This window comes from Ictidomys tridecemlineatus, chromosome 11, assembly GCF_052094955.1.
Source record: "Ictidomys tridecemlineatus isolate mIctTri1 chromosome 11, mIctTri1.hap1, whole genome shotgun sequence".
NCBI classification, from domain to species: domain Eukaryota; kingdom Metazoa; phylum Chordata; class Mammalia; order Rodentia; family Sciuridae; genus Ictidomys; species Ictidomys tridecemlineatus.
The window spans coordinates 55345756-55368375 of NC_135487.1; the positions used below are offsets into that span (position 1 = coordinate 55345756).

Genomic DNA, 22620 nt, shown 5'->3' on the forward strand with positions numbered 1-22620 from the left:
TTTGCTGCTAATTTATCATGCTTTCTTTATTCTTTGGAAACAATTTAAATATCTACTCATTCTTGGGGATAGAAATCTTCAGACACAAACCCAGTCCTCAAATTGTTCAGAACACTACTATTAAGAAACTAATATGGTAATAAATAATAGCTATTATTTACCAGAATAGATGGAGGTATAGCATGACAAAGGAACGTAGGACAGAGCTCCTAACTTTCCCTATGCAGAACACTAAATATAGAAGGATGGACCACACTAAAATAAGTCTTAAAGAATGAATTAGAATGTGTAGGTGAGCAAAAGTAACATTAACTAGCATTACAGTCTAAAACAAAATAATAATCTCCAAATCACAAACAAATGCAAGAACAGTTTTAAGAACAGTAAACAATGAAATTAGATGAGCAAAAGACAAAGCCTTGAAAGCTATGCTATACCCTATAGTTGGTATTATAAAATGACTGATTTAATTTTAAAATGATATGCCAAACAACACTACATAAAAAGCTCTTGATTTTATAAAAGAAAACAAACCAATAGTAATAACTGAAAATAAAATTATTGAATTAAATTTATGTATATGAATTTTCAGATATTAGCAATTTTATAGAAGTCATATCATCAAGAATTCTGCCCAATAAAATAAGCTAAACATTTAAAGGGACCATACACAGGATGAAATAGACAATTACTTTTTCTAGGTAACATGCATGTGATTGATTGACACCAATATCTTAGCTTGATTAAACTTACCAAAATGATTAACACACACACCTTAGCTCCATAAAGGTAGAATGAAATGGGAACTGTTGGCAGAGTCAACAAGATACCATTTCAAGTGAAATTTAGAAAACAACACAAATGAATTTACTAAATTTAAATTCTAAGTTTTTTTATATAAACAAACATGGAAATTACATGAATTACAGTAAATCTCTTAATCTTAATTCTTAGGAATAAACAAATTAAAATTAGATTCAGGAATATAATTCACTTCATGTTTTTTAGATATAAATTCAAATGTCCATTAGTGACTAGGCAAAAGATATCTTCTGCTTTTTCAGGATTTGACTCCCAAGCCAAGTATTCACACCTCAGAATTCTTCCTAGCCGAGATATGAAAACCACCATAACACATACTGTTAATAATCATACATTGAAAAATGTTTCCAGAAAGGAAGTTTTATTCATGATTTTACTTACGCAATGAGTCTTAATAGTTGCTTAATTATTTGTGTAAGCTGCATTTAAAAAAAAAAATTGGTCCTCACAAATTTTAGGCTCTTCTAGTGAGCTTTGGGTATCTCCTCAAAATAACATGTCATAATGTTAACAAAATTTACATGAGTAAGAATAAATGTTCAGAACATTGAGTAAGAGTAAAAAGGACAAGGCAAATAAAAAAGTATTCCTGGATTTACAAAAGTACTGTTGATTACTAGCTTAATATAGAATATTCAATAAAGAAAAGACTCATTGCAGATACTTTTTTTTAAAGAGAGAGAGAGAGAGAAAGAGAGAAAGAAAGAGAGAGAGAGAGAGAGAGAGAGAGAGAGAGAGAGAGAGAGAGAGAGAGAATTTTTTAATATTTATTTTTTAGTTTTTGGCGGACACAACATCTTTGTTTGAATGTTGTGCTGAGGATCAAACCTGGGCACCACGCATGCCAGGCAAGCACGCTACAGCTTGAGCCACATCCCCAGCCCAAATTGCAGATACTTTTAAAAACAAAGTTAGCAAAACTGATTTCCTTGTCTTCCATGTTGATACCAAATATGTATCTCCTCAAAAAACTAAAGAAACTCCATATCTATAATTTTTTAAATCTCCTCCCCAAGAAAATTATAAGGTTAGGAACTTTTGATGGGAATTTTTTGTATCAGGAACTCAGTAAAGCACAATTTTTCTACTACTAACATGTTCCATTCAATGAAAATGCTTATGAACAATTTTAAATATAGTCATCCATTCATAATAGATCGGAGTTCATCTGTGGGTCAGCTTAATAACTATTATTTGCCTTCAGGGCCTTCAGCATAATGCACAATAAGAAAAATAATCAACATGAGTATCAATTTCCCATGTGAGTCATCTTGAATAAGTTCCTCTTCCTCCTTTTCAAAATATTGAACTTCCTAAATTTGCATTTACATCTGTGACTATCTACCAAGAATAAAAAATAATCATAAAAAATAAACAATACTGTCGATTTAGTGCCAGAAACAAAAGCTTGCCAACTATGCCAAAAAATCAAAGCCTTTACATAGAATCATTCATTATTTCAACAACATATTAGGCATTGTTATTCACAGTTACAATTAATGGAGTCCTTCTGGGGCTGTTTCTTTTATTGTTTCTTCCTGATTCTCTTGCATATTGTCCAGTTTCTTCATAATGCTGGTCATCTTTAATTATATGCTATATATGGTACTGAATTAACTCTGTTAAAAATCTTGAAGCCTAAGAAACAAATCCTTCAGAGAATTTCATTTGCTTCTGACATGAGTCTAAGTGTACTGGAATTTAGGATCACCTAGTCCAGGAACTGACATATTTTTCTGGGCCTCAGAAATGACTCAAGGCTATAATTTAGTCTGCACCAGAACTTACATATTTTCAGTTCACATTTATTCCTAAGGTGCAGTTCTTTAAGTTCCATATGCTCTTTAAGTTCTCAAGCCAAAGAACAGTATCTTTATGAGATATCCCTTATCTGGTAAGCCCTAACCTCCATTTTTGTGTCCTCTTAACTTGGCAAGGCTGTCAAAAGTGCAGTTCAGCCTCTTAACCACATCTTTTGGATTGCAAAGGACACTAAAGCAAAATAACCTAAAATGCTAGGCTCACATTCTTGGGTTCTCATTTTCTGCCAGCTGTTGGCCCTGTTTCTACCTTGTCAGCTCTCCATGACCTTCAAGTACAATATTTAATTCCTATTTGCTTCTAAAGAGGACGGGTACCAATTATCTAGCCTAACATTACTAGAAACAGAAATCTGTTTTGGTTTGTAATATTTTTGCTTCTGGTCTTTAATACTGTTAAAAGATAATAATTTATAAGCATTAATGATTATGCCTTCAATCAAATTATAATTACTCTCTTAGCAACTTTTTAAGTCATTTTTGCCTCAAATTCAATGTTATCAGAAATTAATACTTTTCTTTACCAGAATAAAATTTTCATTTTTTTTTATCAATCCCCTTCAGGTAAGTCTGTGAAAGTACTTTACCTCCCTTTTCCCAATAGTGTTGTACTTATTATTTTCTGGTCCCATACATTTTATTTCTGTACTTCTCTCTGTTAGTGTCAAATTGCATACTCAAATACATGAACCAGAGGGGGTATATGAATCAAATCAAAATAGTCCAGTAAGTGGCCAGAAAATTGTTTCAGGGAATGGCACAACACCCACCTGGATTAAGATGACTTTCTGCATCTCCCCCACCTCCATTTATTTGCAGGTAAAAACTGGGAGGGCACTTAAGCTAGAGGGAAAAACTCTCTTGCCATTACAATCGGGGTATACTGATATTTGGGTATGGGGCTGCATATACTCTACCCCACAGGATCAGTGTATTTTAAACAGGAGCAAGAAATTATTTTCTAAATCTTTCTCCTATTTCTGCCAGCATTCTCAGTAGTATCTTTAGAAATAATGTCTTTTCTCTTATAATGAATTTTTTTGTTTAATATTTATTTTTTAGTTGTAGTTGGACACAATACCTTGATTTTATTGATTTATATGTGGTGCTGAGGATCGAACCCAGGGCCCCACATGTGCCACGCAAGGACTATACCACTGAGCCACAACTCCAGCCCTAATGAATATTTTTTTTCTGAGTGGTTCCTGAGTGGACATTTATTTATTTTCTGTTCAACCATCCTGGAATGCAGATTCATCCTAGACTAGTAAGGGAAAAAGACAAGTAGATTTCCCCCAGTTTCCTCTCAACTGATTCAAGAAAATGAACAGCAGAAACACCCTCTGTACTCTAAATTTGATATCAATAGTACTTTCCTCTGAGGCTTTAATACTCTTTACAAAACAAACAGCTGAGACAAGGAGAACTTGCTGCACAGAAATCAAAGAAAAGAGAATGATACAAAACTTATATTCTAAAAACTACAATACACTGTTGAAAGAAATTAAATAATACCTAAATATAAGGAAAAACATCCAAGTTCAGAATAAGATTAAATATCGTTAATGACAACGCTATCCAAAGAGGTCTAGAAAGTTAAAGGAATCTCCGTGAAAATCCCCATACCTTTTTTTATAGAAATTGACATAATGATCCTAAATTTGTATGATAATTCAAGGAACCCAGAATATCCAAAATGATCTTGAAAAAGAACAAAGTTGGAAGATTTGCCTTTTACATTTCAAAACCTGTACAAAACCATAATAATCAATATAGTACACACTGGCATTAAGGAGATATACGTATTAATGAATCAATCACATTACACACAAAGTTAATTGAAAAGTTATAAAACCAAATATAAGCTCAGAAAAGAAGGAAGTAAATCTTTGTGAGCCTGATTTCTCAGCTACTACACCAAAAGCACAACAATAAAAGAAAAATACACTTCATCATACTTAAAATGTTTTATGCTGCAAAGAACGCCATGAAGAAGGTGGAAAGACAATCAATAGACTGGAAGAAAATATTCCGAAATCATCAATTTGATAAGGGTACCCAGGATATATAAAGAACTCTTATAGGCCAGATGGGGTGGTGCTTGCCTGTAATCCCAGCTGCTTGGAAGGATGAGGCAGGAGGATCACAGGTTCAAGCCAGCCTCAGCAACTTAGCAAGGTCCACAGCAACTCTAAGTAAAATACAAAAAAGGGCTGGTGATATGTCTCAATGTCTGAGTGACCCTGGGTCAATCCCCAGTACCAAAAAAAAAAAAAAAAACCCTTAGAAGTCAAGGGTGAAAAAGTCAGCCCAAATTAAATATGGGAAATTATCTGGATAGCTATTTCTCTGAAGAACAAATACAAATTAGCTAATAAACACATGAAAATAAGTACAAGCCATCAACCATTAGGAAAATACTCATCAAAACCACTAAGAACGCTTCTCAATAGTAACAAGTTGCCAATAAGTATGTGGAAAAATGCTCAATATCTTTAGCCATCAGGGAAATCCAGAACAAAACTACATTGAGATTCCATCTCAACCAAGTCATTAAGGCCATTATCAAAAAGCAAAAATAACAAATGCTGTGAGAATGTGGAAAAACTGGAACTCTTATACACTGCTGGTTGAAATGTAAACTAATACAACCACTATGTTAAACAGTTTGGAGGTTCCTTAAAAAACTAGAAATAAAACTACTATATGATCCAGCTATACTACTCCTAACCCTAACCCTAACCCAAAGAAAATGAAATCATCATATAAAATAAATACCTGCATGTCTTTACTGTGATAATAATCACAATAATCAAGTTATGAAATCAGCTGAGATGCCTATCAAGAGATGAATTGATAGGCTGGGATTATGGCTCAGCGGTAGAGCGCTTGCCTAGGTCACCTGAGACCCAGGTTCGATTCTCAGCACCACATAAAAATAAAAAGGCATTGTGTTGTGTCCATCTACAAAAAAGATACATTTTCTCTCCCTCTCTCTCTTAAAAAAAGAGAGAGAGATGAATCGATAATAAAATGACATATATGGATAATGGGATATTATTTAGTTGTAAAGAATGAAAGCATGTTGGGGCTGGGGATGTGGCTCAAGCGGTAGCGTGCTCGCCTGGCATGCGTGCAGCCCGGGTTAGATCCTCAGCACCACATACAAAGAAAGATGTTGTGTCCGCCGAAAACTAAAAAAATAAAAAAATAAATAAAAATTCTCTCTCTCTCAAAAAAGAATGAAAGCATGTGATTTGTAGGAAAACACATGAAACTGGAGGTCATCATGTTAAGCAAACCAACCAGACACAAAAAGACAAGTATAGCATGTTTTATCTCATCGGTGGAAACTAAAATAAATAAGTAAATAAATAAATAAATAGCCTAAAGTAGAAGAAGGACTGACTATAAGGGAAGGGAGAGGGGATCAGAGGGAGAATGTAGGAGGAAGAGTGGATATGATTAAAGCATGTTGTATGCATGAATGGAATATCACAATGAAACTATTAATATTTAGATTTTTTTTAAAGAGAGAGAGAGAGAATTTTAATATTTATTTTTTAGTTTTCGGCGGACACAACATCTTTGTTTGTATGTGGTGCTGAGGATCGAACCCGGGCTGCACGCAGGCCAGGCGAGCTCGCTACCATTTGAGCCACATCCACAGCCCCTAATATTTAGAATTTTAAAAAACCATAAGACACTACTTTTTTACTATGACAGCTATAATCAATCAAAAGGCTGGTAAAGGGAAGAATTTGGATCTCATACATTTCTACGGGGAAAGTAAAAAAGGACAGCCACTTTGGAAGACAGTTTGCAATTCCTCAAAAGGTCAAACATGGATTTACCATGTGACCCAGCAGTATGTATATGTCCAAGAGAACAAAAATATGTATGCACAAAATCTTGGGTACAGGTGTTTATAGCAGCATTATTCTTAATAGCCAAAGGGTAGGAAAAAATGTCCATTTACTCATGGATATATAAATAAAAAGGAGTATATTCATTCCAAGGAATATTATGTAGCAATAAAAAGAAAAATTAATGACACATGCTCTATGGATAAACCTTGACAATACCGTGCTTAAGTAAAAGATGCCAGTTAACAAAGTCTGCATATCATGGAATTCTATTTATACGGCATGTCCAGAATAGGCAAATCTATAAAGCAGTTTAGTGGCTATATAGGGCTGAAAAATGTGCATAATTGGGGATTGCTAGCTAAAGGTTAGAGTTTCTTTAGGGGATGATGAAAATGTTTCCAAATTGATTATGGTTACAGTTACAAAACTATGAATATACTAAAAACAACTGAATACTTTAAATGGGTCAATTTTATGGTATATGAATTATATCTCAATAAAGCTGCTTAAAAATAAATTAAAAATAAGGAAAGTAGAGAGTAAGTGAGGTTGTTAGAACTGCATGCAGTAAAAATTTAGGGTCCTGACAATTTGAAAAGCAACCATACTTTAGAAAGGCCCCCCCCCACTTTTTATTTTTTTGGTACTAGGGGTTGATCTCAGAGGTACTCAGTCACTGAGTCACATCCCCAGCCCTATTTTGTATTTTATTTAGAAACAGGATCTCACTGCTTAGCACCTTGCCATTCCTGAGGCTGGCTTTGAACTTGTGATCCTCCTGTCTAACTTTCGTAGTCGCTGGGATTACAAGTGTGCGCCACTGCACCCAGCTAGAAAGGCCTTTTAACTAGCCCTCTTATTTTGCCTTAATGGTCATCACCCAGGTTAGTGCAGCTTTGGACTCAAGTAAGCTTTTCTGGCCACTTTTTTCTTTGGTATGTTAGTTTCTCTATTTGAAAATAAGGTACCAGAGATAGCTTTAGTGGGTACTAAGGATACCAATAAATAAAAGCAAAAAGAAGTAGCTTGTATTCAGACAAATATTTGTTCCTGTCATGTATTTTCCATGTTAGGAACTTTCTCATCCTCTCAAGGTCAGCAATAATATACATAAAGCTTTATTGGAACATATCCACGTTCTAATCACTTATGAATTGTTCATGGCTGCTCACAGGAAACCATATGACCTAAAAATATTTACTGTTTTGTCCTTTAGTTAAATGTTTCCAGACCCTGTTCTAATCAGGAGGATTTCACTTCTTAGTCTTGCTTCCATGACACAACACCTATCACTCATCAGTTTGTTTGTATAGTTTGTATATATAACCACATTACATTGCTATTAAGAAAAAGTTATCACATAATCTAGTACCTGATTCTACAGTCATTATTTTACAATGCAGAATCAGGACAGGGGTTCTTAAAGGGTCCTGTTATTTCTCTTCCATCTTACCCAGAAGTAACATCCATTCATTGTCACTCAATAAATACTGCCTGAGCATTATATGTACTAAGCATAGTGTCAGACACTGGAAATTCAACCATTAAACTCATATTCAAAAAGGAGAAAAATTATGAGACAAAATAGAGTATAATAAGCATTAAGAAAACTAACAAAAGGTTAAAGCTAAACATTAAAGGCAGACATACTTTTTGATATTTTAGTCTGGGGAAAAAAATCTTTCTCAAGAGATGCTTTAAATAAAATCTCAAGAGATGCTTTAAATAAAAGATGAAGAAAAGCTAAGAGCAGGCATGGGGGCACATACTGCAATCCCAGCTACTCAGGAGGATGAGGGGGGAGGATATCAAGTTTGAGGCCTGCCTGGACAACAAGCTTCTTTTGGTTTTTTGGTTTTTATTTTTTGTTCGGTGATGGTGCTGGGGTTGAACCCAAGGCCTTGTGCACGAAAGGCAAGCACTCTACCAACTGAGCTATATCCCCAGCAGACATTTATCATAAAACCTATCACAAAATAAAATAAAAAGGCTGAGGGAGGGTGTAGTTCAGTGATAGAATGCTTGCCTAGCATGTGTGAGATCCTAGGTGTGATCCCTAACTCAGAAAGGAAAGCAACAGGAGCTAAGAAATCACAGAATGAGAAGAAAAGTACTGCAGACAGGCCAGAAATAACCTTGCATTCAAAGAAATCAAAGAAAGAGAGTATGGTCAGAACACAGAAAAAAGGAAGAAATTTGTACAAAATCAAATTGTAGAAGCAAGGTCCTCATAATGTAGGGTTCTTTATAGCAAGAAACATCAACTTAACTTTTTAAGTGAATATAGTATTAAGAAACCTTGGGCAGGGAAGTGTCATGATGCAAATTTTACATTTTACGATTACTCCTGTAGGGCTGGGGATACATAGCTAATTCAGTTGGTAGAGTGCTTGCCTTACATGCACAAGATCCTGGGTTCAATCCCCAGCACCACTAAAAAAAAAAAAAGATTACTCCTGTAACCACAGAGAATGGATAGGAGAGAGACATAAGGCATAAGTCTAATGCATTCCTGGAAAAAGATAATAAAAATTGGTTGGTCCCAAAGTGGTAGCAGTTAAGACACAGGCATACTGATTCAAAATTATGTGCCAATTAGATGTGTATAAAGACAAGAAATTAGAATGAATACCAATGACTGAGGCTTGAATAATGGATAGCTACTGATATAATTTAGAAGACTGGGTGGCCGTGTAGAAGGGAAGAGGACAGGATAACTCCATTTTGGACAAGTTAATTTTAAATATCTCAAGTAGATAGATATGAATACAAAATCTGGAACTCAAAGGAAAAGTCTAGGCTGGAGATAATAAATTTGGCAGTAAATGAAGAGAAATATTTAAAGTCAAATATAAACTTTTGAATATCTCTTTTTGCTCTAAAAGTATAAGAGGTAATAATAGTTATCTTTCTTCACTTCTCTACATTCAGAGGAAAAATGAAATATCATGCTTTATATGGTAAATGAATAGAAGGAACTGTAATAATTACTCCAGCCAAGAAGAGAAAGTGAATGGACATACACAGGGATGGAAGAGAAAAAAGCATCCATTGGAAGTCTTAGAACATACCTTCCCCAAGCACCATTCCTTTGCCCATATGGGAAACTACTGTATCTTTTTAGAGGTCTATAACATGTGAGTGTAATCTGTAATTTAAAAAATTAAATTAAAGGACAGCCTACCAGAATCTAGAAAGAGCACCAAGAAATTCAGATGTTCATTCTCCTAGATTATTACTTTGTTTTCTTAAACCCTCTAGAAAAATACGGGGGGGGAGGGGGGAGGCAAAAGCAACAGTACCAATTGAAGTTGTGAATGAAACTTTTTACAAGTCCAAATTATGAATCACATTATCAAGAGTTAAAAACCAGAAAAGACTTTAGAGTCCAACAATATAATACTTCTCACTTTACAAATAAGATTATCAGCAGAAATATCTACTATATAGATGACAAATACCATGCTGTCAATATTTTAAATGATAAAATAATAATCATTATTAACATTTTCATCACCTAAACTGAACTTATTATCAAACATGTCAGGAAACAGCTCATATGTTTAAGTTATGCCAGACATGGTGGCACATGCCTATTAACTCCAGTGACCTGGGAAACTAATGCAAGAGGATCTCAAGTTCAAGGCTGGCCTAGGCAATTCAGCAAGACCCTGTCTCAAAATTTTTAAAAAAGGTGGTGGTGATCGGGGGCGGGGGGTGTTGGTCAGTGGTAGAGCACTTCGAGGTTCAACCTACAATACTACAAAAAAAGAAAAAGAAAAATTAAAGTCATTAACCTCTATCTGCTATCCTCCTTGGCTTTCTGTCCTCAACCTAAGGCTCAAGCTAATTTTCAGTTTTCTACATCTTTGGCCTGCTGTTTTAGCTAATGTGTTATAAAAGAGATACTAAAAACATATTTACTATTAACTTTTCATAATTTTTAAATCTGGAAGAAAATGGTTTATTTCAAACTTGGTAAATAAATTAAATTTTATTTTATCAAATAAGTGAAAAGAATTTCAGTAACATTAAAACCACTTTAGTTTTAAAATATGCAAATAACCAACTGAATAACTAGAATTTTTTTTCTTTTTTTAAAGAGAGAGTGAGAGAGGAGGGAGGGAGGGAGGGAGGGAGGGAGGGAGAGGGAGAGAGAGAGAGAGAGAGAGAGAGAGAGAGAGAATTTTTAATATATATTTTTTAGTTCTCGGCAGACACAACATCTTTGTATGTGGTGCTGAGGATTGAACCCGGGCCGCACGCATACCAGGCGAGCGCACTACGGCTTGAGCCACACCCCAAGCCCCCTGAATAACTAGAATTTAACAGGCATATACTAAATGTGCCAGGCCCTATGCTATATACTTCAAACATCTTCATCTCATTTAATTCATTCAAAAACCCTCTGAGAAAAATATTATTCGTATTTCACAGGTAAGAATAATAGAGTTAATGCATTATTTCCCGAAATTGCCTATCTAAAAACTGAAGAGGTCATGACTTTAAAAATCTGTATACTTTTTAATATACTAACAGTTTTCAAGCTTTGGCCTCAGGACTCCTTTATAATTCCTAAGAATTATTAAAGATCCCAAAAACTTATCTATGAATATATCTATTTATATTTATCACAATAGAAATTAAAATTTTAAACTTTTACTTAAATGCTACAATAAAACCTTATGAATTAATATAAAATTGTTTTCTCATCATAGTTAGAATAGCTATTATCAAAAAGACAAAAAAAAAATGCTGGCAAATTGCAGAAAGGGGATTTCTTATACACTGTTGCTAGAAATGTACATCACTACAGCCATTATGGAAAACAGTATGAAGTTTCCTCAAAAAAATCTTAAACAGAAATACCATATAACCCAGCAATATCACTACCTGGTACATATCCAAAGGCAATGAAATCACTTATCCAAGTGATATCTGCATACCCATGCTTATTACAGAGTTCTTTATAACAGTGAAGATATGAATTCAAATAAGATGTTCATTGACAGATGGATTTCTAAAAACTGGTATATATTCACAGTGTAGTATTATTTGGCCATTTAAAAGGATGAAATCTTGTCATTTGCTATAAAATGGACAGAACTAGAGGACATTATGTTAAAGGAAATAAGACAACAGGAAGACAATGCTACATGCTTTCATTCATTTGTGGGAGTTAAAAAAGTTGTTTATGTAGAAACAGAGACCATTAGAGAGGCCACCAGAATCTAAAAGAGGAAAGGGAAGGTTAGAGAATGGATAATGGGTACCAAAACATAGCTGGGTACCAGAGAAGTAGTTTTGATGGTATATGCCACAATAATGCAATTTCAGTCCATGAGATTAGTTACACATTTCAAAGTAACTAAAAGGAAGAGTTTGAGGTTTCCCAATATGTGACACTGACAATATTTAATTAGTTACACATTTCAAAGTAACTAAAGGGGAAGAGTTTGAGGGTTCCCAGTATGTGACAATGACCATATTTGAGAATACAGACATTCTTTCCCTGATGTAATCATTATAATGGTACACATATATCAAATTTTACAATAATGTGCCCTCCAAATATAGACAAATGCTATATGTCAAAGGAAAAGAAAAAACTATTTCTAAACAGGAATAGGGCCTCAAAAAATTAACTGCAGGGGCTGGGTTGTGGCTCAGTGGTACAGCGCTCACCTAGCACATGAGAGGCACTGTGTTCAATCCTCAGCACCCCATAAAAATAAAAATTATTTTAAAAATAAAATTAACTGTATTGTTCAAAACAAATGTCTGACAAAAACAGTACTATTTTAAATTCTTTAAAAATATAAATATATTTCTTTAATGTCTGACTTAATGGAAACTAACTAGATTTTTTAAAAATCTAATTCTGCATTTATTCAAGTATTAAATGCTTTTTTCCATAGCATGAGCAAGATCCTGAGTTTGATCCCCAGCACCATCAAAAACAGAACAGAACAGAACAGAACAAAACAACGCTATTTTGGTTAGAAGTATAAGAGACTCACAGTTGAAAAAACTAACAGTATTTTAATAGCCTTTTCAAAGTTCAGGGTATTCTTTCACACTATACAAAAGTAGTATTAAGTAGTCACTTCTTAAGGTAGTTGCAATATGAAATCTAAAATCATATCAATTAGTTGTCTGTACTATATTAACACTGAAATACTCTGGTCTCTTGCACTTTGAGGGAATCTTTTATGACAAATGATTTTATAACATCATGCACTAAGTTACATTGGAGAAATATTGGTTGATGAAGTTATGCAGATGTTCTAAATATTGACACATTTTGCTATATTGTATTTTAAAATTTATATTTAATATTACTTTCAATCTGACAAAAACAGTCTTTTTACATATTGGGAACCTGTCAAGCTTACAGTGACAGAGATAAGTTCTCTAAATTCTAATTTTCATTTGAAAATTTCATTTTTTTCCCTTAAAGTCATAAGCTTACTTCATTCATTTTCCAGATAACATCTGCCAAATCTCAATTGCAATAATCAGTTTGTCTGTAAGTCATTTTTCAAGTAAAAATGGCATTTCATGAAAAAATGGCTAATTCAGCTTACAACTCAGTTTTACAAGTGTTTTTCCCTTACTTGCCCTTCAGTATACAGAAAACATCCTTCACAATCCCTATTATGTTACCAAGAATGCTAAAAAGGATGTACTCAATGATACTTTTGCTTTTGTACCATCAGTGAATATATCAACACAAAGAGACAAGCAATAACTTGGCATCATTATAAAGTTTTGATTTTGTATAGTCCCTAATACAGAGCAAGAAATTACAAGTAACCAACCTAGCTTCAGGTTTTACAAATCTCACCCAAACAAACATAACAGAGAATTTCTGTATTAATTTCTAATTAATTGTTCAAATCTAACCCAAACAAACATAACAGAGAATTTCTGTATTAATTCTTTTTTTTTTTAAGAGAGAGTGAGAGAGGAGAGAGAGAGAGAGAGAGAATTTTTAATATTTATTTTTTTAGTTCTCGGCGGACACAACATCTTTGTTGGTATGTGGTGCTGAGGATCGAACCCGGGCCGCACGCATGCCAGGCGAGCGCGCTACCGCTTGAGCCACATCCCCAGCCCCTCTGTATTAATTCTTAAAAATGGCATACTAAAACTAAAACTAACACATAATATTATATCCAATCTGTCATTAACTCCTACCAGCTCTAATTTCTTATCACTTCCACAATTACCCCCACTTAACTACAATAGTTTGTTACTGATCCTTGCTCTTCCCACCCCCTCATTCTGCTTCATAAAGCAGATAGTGAGCCTTTGAGCCTTTTAAAATGAGATTGTTACTCCGTAGCTCAAAACATCTAACTGCATCCAGTGGTGCCAGTATAAAAGCAAATCCTTAATAATTGTCTACAAAAAGCCTACATGCTTACACCCCCAGCAACCTAACTCCTATTCATCCCTTTTTGCTCACTTTGTTCCAAACACACTGGCTGACTTATTCCTTGAAACTGACCTTTACAATCACTATTTTCTACTTGAAACTGCTATGCCAGATAATGTTTCCTAATTTTCTTTAGGTAACTGCTTAAAATTCTTATTGGTATCTTCCCTAAACGTAACCTCAATGAAATAATTACTACGTCCCTTTTGCCTGTATTGCCAGCATTCTCTGCTCTCCTCACTCTAATTTTACTCTGTAATACCTCTTATTAACAGTTATACCATATGTGTACTGGTTTGTTCATTCTCCAGCTCTCCCATTAGAATGAAGATCTATAGAAGCAGCTGACAAACACTATTTATCACATACTAGGAGCCCACTATATATCTGCTGAATGAATGAACGAACGAATGAATGAACCAACAAAAGAAAGAAAAACAATTCAAAACAAAAAGGGCAGTGTCAGAAACTGTTTTCACTCTACAAAACATACTTTGCCCTAGGACAACACAGGTCTCCTCCTGATTATGAAAACAACCAAAGGATATATATGCATAAAAGAGAAACACACAGTACAGACAGCTTTATAGAATAATTCAGTACTAAGAAAAATAAAGCCTGCTTTAACTGCTTGCCAGATATCTGCAGCCAAGAAACCAAATGTACTAAACTGAGCTACACCAATAGTAGACTAAAGGTGACGTATAAGTGAGTCAGACAATGGTAACCCTTTAACAGATAGACAGGCAGTATGAATTCAAGCATCAGATTAAAACTTCAATTGAAAGCCTATCTAAATCTTAAAAACAAAAGTTCCTTGTGTTGTAGGGTAATTATAACCAAAGGTAAAAGTAAGACACTAATATCAGTTCTCATTACTATCGTATGAGCCTTCAGATTTAAAATATTTTCAAGTCCATTCTTCCACTGGAGATTTTAATGCCCTTAGAGGGAGATGATATTATACTTACTTTTTTCCAGAGGTTAACTAATAAATAAATAGCACAATGTTGTAAAAACCAGTTTGTAGAGAAACGGGGATCTGATTCCAAATGGAAATGACAGTCTAGTTTTGCAGATCATCTTTAGGATTTCAACAAGAATAACAGGCTCTAGAACAGGTAGAATTCAGTTAAATCACAAGAGTAAACCCTTACATACCCTGATAACTAATACCATCTATAATCTTCAAACAATTAGAAAAAAAAGACTTTTTCCCCTTTTTTTAGCCCCCATTTTACATATTTCAATTTTGTTCTAAAATGGGTTTCTCATTTCTCCCTCAAGGAAATGTTTGCCAAGCCCCCACCCAATTCTCTAGGAATTGTATTTGTTTTCTAGACTCCAAGCATCCTAACAAACAGTAAACTCTTAATTAAAGTAGAGTTCTGTGACTTAAGATGGCATTGACTTGGGGGCAGCCATACTACCTAGAACTCAATTCTCCAATGAGTTCCCCAAAATTCTCTTGTGTCATTGAGTATGCCCAAGACCTAACATTGCCAATAAATGCCGATTTCCACTGAATATTTTTGCCAAAACTGGAAGGTTACAACTCTTATTAGGACAAGAAAGGGGAAAAGAGGATCATCTCTCCCTTTGTGGAGATAGCTCTGCAGATGTGGTCACACCACAATATTGTAAAGTGGTGGGTCAAGTTTACAGCGTCACTGGTAATACCATCAGGAAACAGAACCACTTAAGACAAGAATAGTCCTATTTTGTTGGAGATGCACATGAGATAAAGGAGAATGGTCATGTTCATCTAGTTATGAAGAACAACTGAATCAAATTTTATTTACAACCAAGTCACCCTCAAACCCAGTGAAGATAAGTAATACAATTGAATGGATTTTCTTGGGATTTAAACATCACATTTTTATAAAGAAAAACAAGGTCTATATTTAAAAAAATAAAGTTTTGAAAGACTACAAAACATGAAGAGAACAAATATAGAACTACTAATATTCTTTTAAATATATGCCATCACTTTAATCCTATCCTGGCTAAAACTGTTTACCAGTAACTTAGTTCAGGATTTGTCATGTTTATTTACAGATGCCACTTCTCAAGAGACCTTTCATGATTATACATTATTCTTTTCACCCATCATGAAGATTTTATTGGCAAAAACAATGCAGAAAATATAATATCAAAAGGAAGATAAGGAATGTATACAGAATAAATCAAAATAAACATTTTACACGGTCACCAGATTCTTCCTCAATTCTCAAATGCATATTTTTAATCTTTCAGAAATTGAAATTTTCAAATCCCTGTCTAAAGAAATCTGCCTGCTGCCAGGCAAAGATGTTTTTAACCATTTCACTGTCACTTCACTGAGTAAGGAACAGAAATTCAAGTGAAATTTGAAATTCCTAATCATTGTGTTTTTTTAATAGCTTCAAGATATTACAACTAAGTAAAAATGAAAATTAACTATTTAGAGAAGATGGCTTGTTACATGCCACATAATGTAATTAAAGGCAGGTGAAATTGCCAAATCTCTCAAAATAGATCAGAAATGGTTTCCTTCTTAGAAAGGCTGATTTGAGCAATTCATATACCCAGGACTTTCTCATCACTGGCAACTGAATGATTCTGAAGCTTCTGACTAGAATCCAACAGAATCCGCTTAACTTCTCAAGGATATTTAACTCAGAGGAAAAAATCAAAATTAAAAGTTCAACAAACAGGGAGTCTTCTGTATGTTTCATATCATTCTCAATTTAAAGGTAGTAAATAAGTAAAATCATTATTGTTTAAAATAAAAATAAACGGCCTGTTCCTATAATACTGTGCCAAACTACCAAGGGCAAAAGTGACTCAGAAAAATCCTAACACTCAATGTGAAAAAAGGCTTAGATATAATCTTTAATTTTATACTAAAGAAAAATGTGGCATATAACTAAAGATATAATAAAGATACAACATTTAAATTTTATGTATTTTTAATGTAGTATCTTTTCCCCACTCCCCCCTCAAAAAAAATCAAATAAATCATAAGTCACAATCTTTTGGCATATCTAAACACAATATATACATGATGCTACAGTCATGGTATTTAACTTATATTTCAAAACACATGTTTGAGTCCCGAATATAGTATTTCTGAAAATAACTGATGGTTCAGAAAATACAACTCCTATTCAACCAACACTTTATCACAGATGAAAAAACAACATACAAAAAAAGTTTATCTTGGGCTGGGGATGTGGCTCAAACAGTAGCGCGCTCGCCTGGCATGCGTGTGGCCTGGGTTCGATCCTCAGCACCACATACAAACAAAGATGTTGTGTCCGCCGAAAACTAACTAAATAAATAAATATTTTAAAAAAAAAGTTTATCTGATCAGAGGTCAGTAAAACTGAAAATGGCTAAAAAATAGAATTCAACAAGCTCTCTAATAAAGGAACCGATTAAAACTAACAACACATAATTTAATAAATGTAAAGTCCTGCATTGAGGGTAAAAAAAAAATAAATTCAAGAAGCAATATTACAACAAAAAAAGGAATAGCTCACTTGAGAAAAAGCAATATTAAAAATTATCATACTTGAGGGCTGGGGCTGGGGCTCAGCGGTAGCACACTTGCCTGGCATGTGTGAGGCACTGGGTTAGATTCTCAGCACCACATAAAAATAAATAAAGGTCTATCAACAACTAAAAAAAATATATTTAAAAAAATTATCATACTCTAGCCAGGCGCAGCGGTGCACACCTGTAATCTTAGCAGCTCTGGAGGCTGAGGCAGGAGGATCCTGAGTTCAAAGCCAGCTTCAGCAATGGCAAGGTGCTAAGCAGCAGCTCAGTGAGACCCTGTCTCTAAATAAGATACAAAAGAGGGCTGGGGATGTGGCTCAGTGATTGAATGCCCCTGAGTTCAATCCCCCGTACCAGAAAAAAAAAAATCATACTCTTAAACTGCATAAATAAGTGTGTCTTGCTTTGGAACAATAAATATAGTCTCCTTGTTTCCTTTGGTTAGGGGCCCACTATAGCTCTAGCACTAAGGTTTCTTCCAGGCACCATCTAGAAAGGGAAGAATTAATAAATTTGAGTTTTACTAAAGGAGAATGAGTAAGACTTTCTTTTACTTAGCACACATATATCATATACTGTGCTTCAGGGACCACTTTAAAGACTTTATAGATTAAGTCACATGAGGAATGAATGCACAAATTAGGAATGTTTATCTGAAAAAAAGGATATATGATAGCTCCTGTCAAGTATCTATGGGTCTATCACGTGGATAGATGAAGTAGCCCACTTATTTTTACCATTCTGTGAACAAGAAATAACAAGAGATTTGAGTTCTACAGAAAAACCCTGAGAGCAAAACCTGTCTGTGAAGTTTAATTTTAAGTGCTAAGTGGGAAAACATATATTAAAGAACTTTGTCTGCTATGAAACAAAACGTACACATTATTAGAATTAACTTCCTTGTAAAAGAGTAGATCTCAATCAAGAGAAATATTTACAAAGAAACTAATCATGGGCTTAGGAGTATCAATTATTGTTAATTTGAAACTGCAATTCATACTAAGTATGTGACTTTATTAAGTCTCCTTGTCTCTCTGGCTTCACTTTTCTCACCTTTAAAATGAGGAGAAAAGTATCCCCTTCTCAAGGCTGTTGTGAGGATTAAATGTGACATTGTATGTAAACATTTAGCATGGTGCTGACACAATAAATTGCATATGTAATAGTGATCATCATCATCGTCATCATGAATATCTTCAGAGAATATAAACTATATGATACATGGTATAATTGGATGGCCCTGCTATGCACCTGCCTGAGTATATCTTTCTGCAATGTACCTATCATGTTACAGCAATCCAAATATAATATGGAATTTGATTGGGTAATTTAAAAGATATTTTTCTCTTATAATTTGAAAGGAAAAAACATCCTTAAAATCTAAATAAAGAATTCTGATTAGTAAAATATCAAGAATACAAGTAATAATGCAATAATATAACAGGGAAATTATGAAATTACAAGAAAAATTTAAAAGACTAAAGCAGCAGCAGCACATTAAATAGAAGCTACTCTTCCCAGAAATTAAAAGAAATATATATGGGCGAGGAGGCCCAATTACACTTTTCACAAGTACATGAACAACTAGTTACATTCATCAGAAATATCAAAATAAAGGTAGTTTCATTTAAAAAGTGAATTTCAGTAGAGTAAGAACAAGAGTTTAAGGATACACAGAATACTAATTACTTTGAATGGAATTTGAGCTTTAACAAATGTACTCCTAAATGTTGGATTAAACAATACGAAAGCCCAACTACCTAGCAATTAGGTAAATTCAGAACCTTCTAATATTCATAATCCATGTCTTCTTGTAAATGGAGTTAACTCAATAGGAACCTCTAATCTGCTTTCAGAGATATTTCAAGATAGTAAAATTTTAAAGGCAGTGACCCAAATCTGAAAAACTTCCTAATGAATGACTAATAAATTAAAAGTACAACTCTTTCCCAAAATGTTAGAATATAATTCTTTCCAGCAAACATTATGCTTATTATAGTACTAACATGATGAAATAAATAAAATGTAGAAATAAAAAACTAGGGTAGCTTTAAGGTACTTTTGGGGGAAATCTGACTTCTCATAAATGATAGATAGTGAAATTACAATTACAATGCAAGTTCCAAAAACAAATGTTGTTAGAGAGCTATAAAATCAATAGGAAACTTATTTCCTTTTTTAATTTGAATTTTTGTCTTAATTTTAAGTAAGGAGCCCAGAATCCAGTGGAATTAAGGGAGCTTATTTCACAGTTAGATAATTCATTAATGTAATTTTGTGTCATTTTTAGCACAGAGCTGAGTGTATTCTAACAAAATGTATACAATAATTGTCATGTTAAAAGCAGAACTATCAACAATATTTACTAACTGCTCAATTTAAAATGACATTTATTAAAAATTAAAACAGTATGAGCATTCACATTATTGCTTTTGCTGATGCACAAGGCCCTGGGTTCAAATCCTCTACCAAGAAAATAAACAAATTTACTGATGCTCAAATATCAATTCAATCACGTTACTCTTTAGAGAAACAAAAATTTCATCTGACAAAATAAGGCAAAAGGTAGAAAGACAGTTCTTCAATAACAAATATACTATTCCTGCCTGCACAGTGGCACCCGCCTGTAATCCCAAAGGCTCCAGAGGCTGAGGCAGGAGGATCACGAGTTCAAACCCAGTCTCAATAAAAGCAAGGTGCTAAGCAATTTAGTGAGACCCTGTCTCTAAATAAAATACAAAATGGAACTGGAGATGTGGCTCAATGGTCGAGTGGCCCTGAGTTCAATCCCCGGAAACCACTCCCTCCCGACGAAAACACACACACACACACATACACACACACACACACACACACACACACACACACACAATTACTTTCTCATATAGGCTATGATGAAATTACTATGAATATTATTCCCAGTCACAGTCAAATGAGACGTTGCTAATAGCAATTATATACATAAAACTGACAATAGAAAACTACTGAGAAATCACTTTAATTGTTCTAGGGGGAAAAAAGGCAACAAATTTCTAATGTGTGACGTTCAGAAAAAATCGTCCTAAGTTTCTTGAGAGCAAACCAAAACCAAAACTAAAAAAGAAAACACCAGACTGCCCAATGACAGTTGAAATTACAAAATCACAACCAGATGCAGTCAAGTTGGGATCTGAATCTGAGTATGAAAAAAGGTGGGCAATTTATATGTCCAAAATTAAACCTTGCGGGGATGGGGGCTGGAGTTGTAACTCAGGGGTAGAGTGCTTGCCTCATACGTGTGAGACATTGAGTTCGATTCCCAGCACCACATCTAAATAAGCAAGTAAAATAAAGGTCCATCAACAACTAAAAAAAATTAAATTAAACCTTGGGTTGGAAAGGACAGAAAGCAAAAAAAAAAAAAACAATTTCATAAACAAAGAAAGGAGGCCAGGTTAGATAAGGAGAAACCTAAGGATCAGTTTATGCCTGTCTCAAATATATACAAAACAACTTCTCACGATAAACTCCAAAGTGGGCAAGGAAACATTCTTTTTGCACCCATAGGAACCAACCTCCTTACCACTAGTATGCTAAATCATGAATCCGACATGATTTACTGGTATTTGGCCCCTGCACGATAGGTACAGGAAAGAAGGGTCGGCTGGAAGGGAGCCTAGAATTCCAGAGACCTGGGGACCAGAGACCCAACGCGGAAAGAAAGGTGGAGAGGGGCTAGCACTTCTCACCGTGATTATCTTTCTGCCCGATATTGTGTGTTCGGATGAGAGAGGAGAGTCTCCTCACATCCCCCTTGAAGACGCACTCGTGCACCGGATAGTGCGCTGGGCAGCTGCTTCCATCCGCGACGACTGCAATAGGATTGGTGGCGGCTACGAGAGCCGGGGACTGAGAAATGGTAGTCACGGAATTGTGCAGCGGCAGGACCGGGGCACCAGGGGGATTGGAGGAAGCCGGAGCTGCCTTCAACTGCAGCCGGTGGTGATGGTTACTGAAGATCTTATGACAGGCTTTGCCGCCCTTGCCGCTGCTGCCAGTGCCAATCCTGCCTCCGGTAAAGGTGCCGCCGAGAGCAGCTGCCGCTTCCTCATCTCCGGGCTCCAGCAGGTCCCCCTCTTCTTTGCTGGGCTTGTGGTCCCTCCGCAATGAACGGATCTTCTCCCCGGTCATCACCGCCGCCAGGGGCAGGGAGTAGATCCGGCAGGCTCACCGCGGGCGACGGAGCGGGCGCTGCGGCGGCACGAGGTGATTAGAGCGGCGGCCAGGAGCGTCCAGCGCAGCATGAACTCCCAGAGCACCTTCGAGCCCGGGGCAAACGCATCTCCTGGAAGAAAAGCCGGCTCTCGCCTAGGCACCAAGAGACGCACGCAAGCTCGCTAAAGGGAGCCACAACTCTGGTGCCCACGACACCAGGATTCCAGTCCCCGCCGCCGCAGCTGCAGCAGCCACCGCAGCCGCCGCCACTGCCTCACACCAAAAACCAGGGCACCGCCATCTTCCCTTTGCTTGTCTCGCGAGAACTCCCCCGGGAACGAAAGGGAGGAAACACCGCGATAAGTGTGCTGCCCCCGCGCGCTCTCTCTCTCTCCCTCTCTCTTTCTCTCTCTCTCGCACCTCCGGAGTCCCAGTCTCTCTCGCCCGCAGCGTGCCGCCGCCCTCAGCTGGAGTCTGGAGCTGGAAGACACAAACTTAGCCGTCCTACTGGCCGCGCTTCTTGTGGGCGGTCTGAAACCTTAGCCAGCATTGGAGGTGTTTGCTGCACGTTATACACAATGATTAAACCCTCAGACCTCTGAGCCTCCCTCAGAGTGCAGAATGACGCCATTGCACACAGGATGTGATGTCACTGAGATGCCACAGGACATCCATTCAATAAACAAGTACTAAGCACCTACATGATGCCATGCGCGAGCTAATAGATTTATAAAACGCCTCCCCAAACTACAAAAAGCACTTAGAGGAGGAAAGACAGTTAAATATAATGTTTAATAGTGCAACGAATGAAGCAGGTGTGGGGAACTGGGTTACACCAAAAAGGAGAGGGCAGATTTTAGTATTGGGATGTCACAAAAGTCATCTTAGATGAACTTAAGGAGAGGCCTCTCAAATATTTGTTAGATGAATT

The 22620-nt window shown here is 35.7% G+C and overlaps 1 protein-coding gene across 4 annotated transcripts in view; it reads right to left on the minus strand.

Annotated features, from left to right (window-relative positions):
• Ankrd13c (ankyrin repeat domain 13C) overlaps positions 1–22238 on the minus strand; it is a 77305-nt gene extending 55067 nt beyond the window's left edge. Inside the window, exon 1 of one of the 4 annotated variants that reach the window (XM_040288849.2) lies at positions 21224–22238. In XM_040288849.2, the coding sequence (XP_040144783.1) occupies positions 21224–21665 (442 nt within the window). In that variant the 5' untranslated portion in view covers positions 21666–22238. Of the gene's footprint in view, positions 1–4747; positions 4811–21223 lie in introns of those variants that run through there. The other 3 variants (XM_021731062.3, XM_005332346.5, XM_078026492.1) reach the window with 3 other exon arrangements.
• Between the last annotated feature and the right edge of the window lie 382 nt (positions 22239–22620).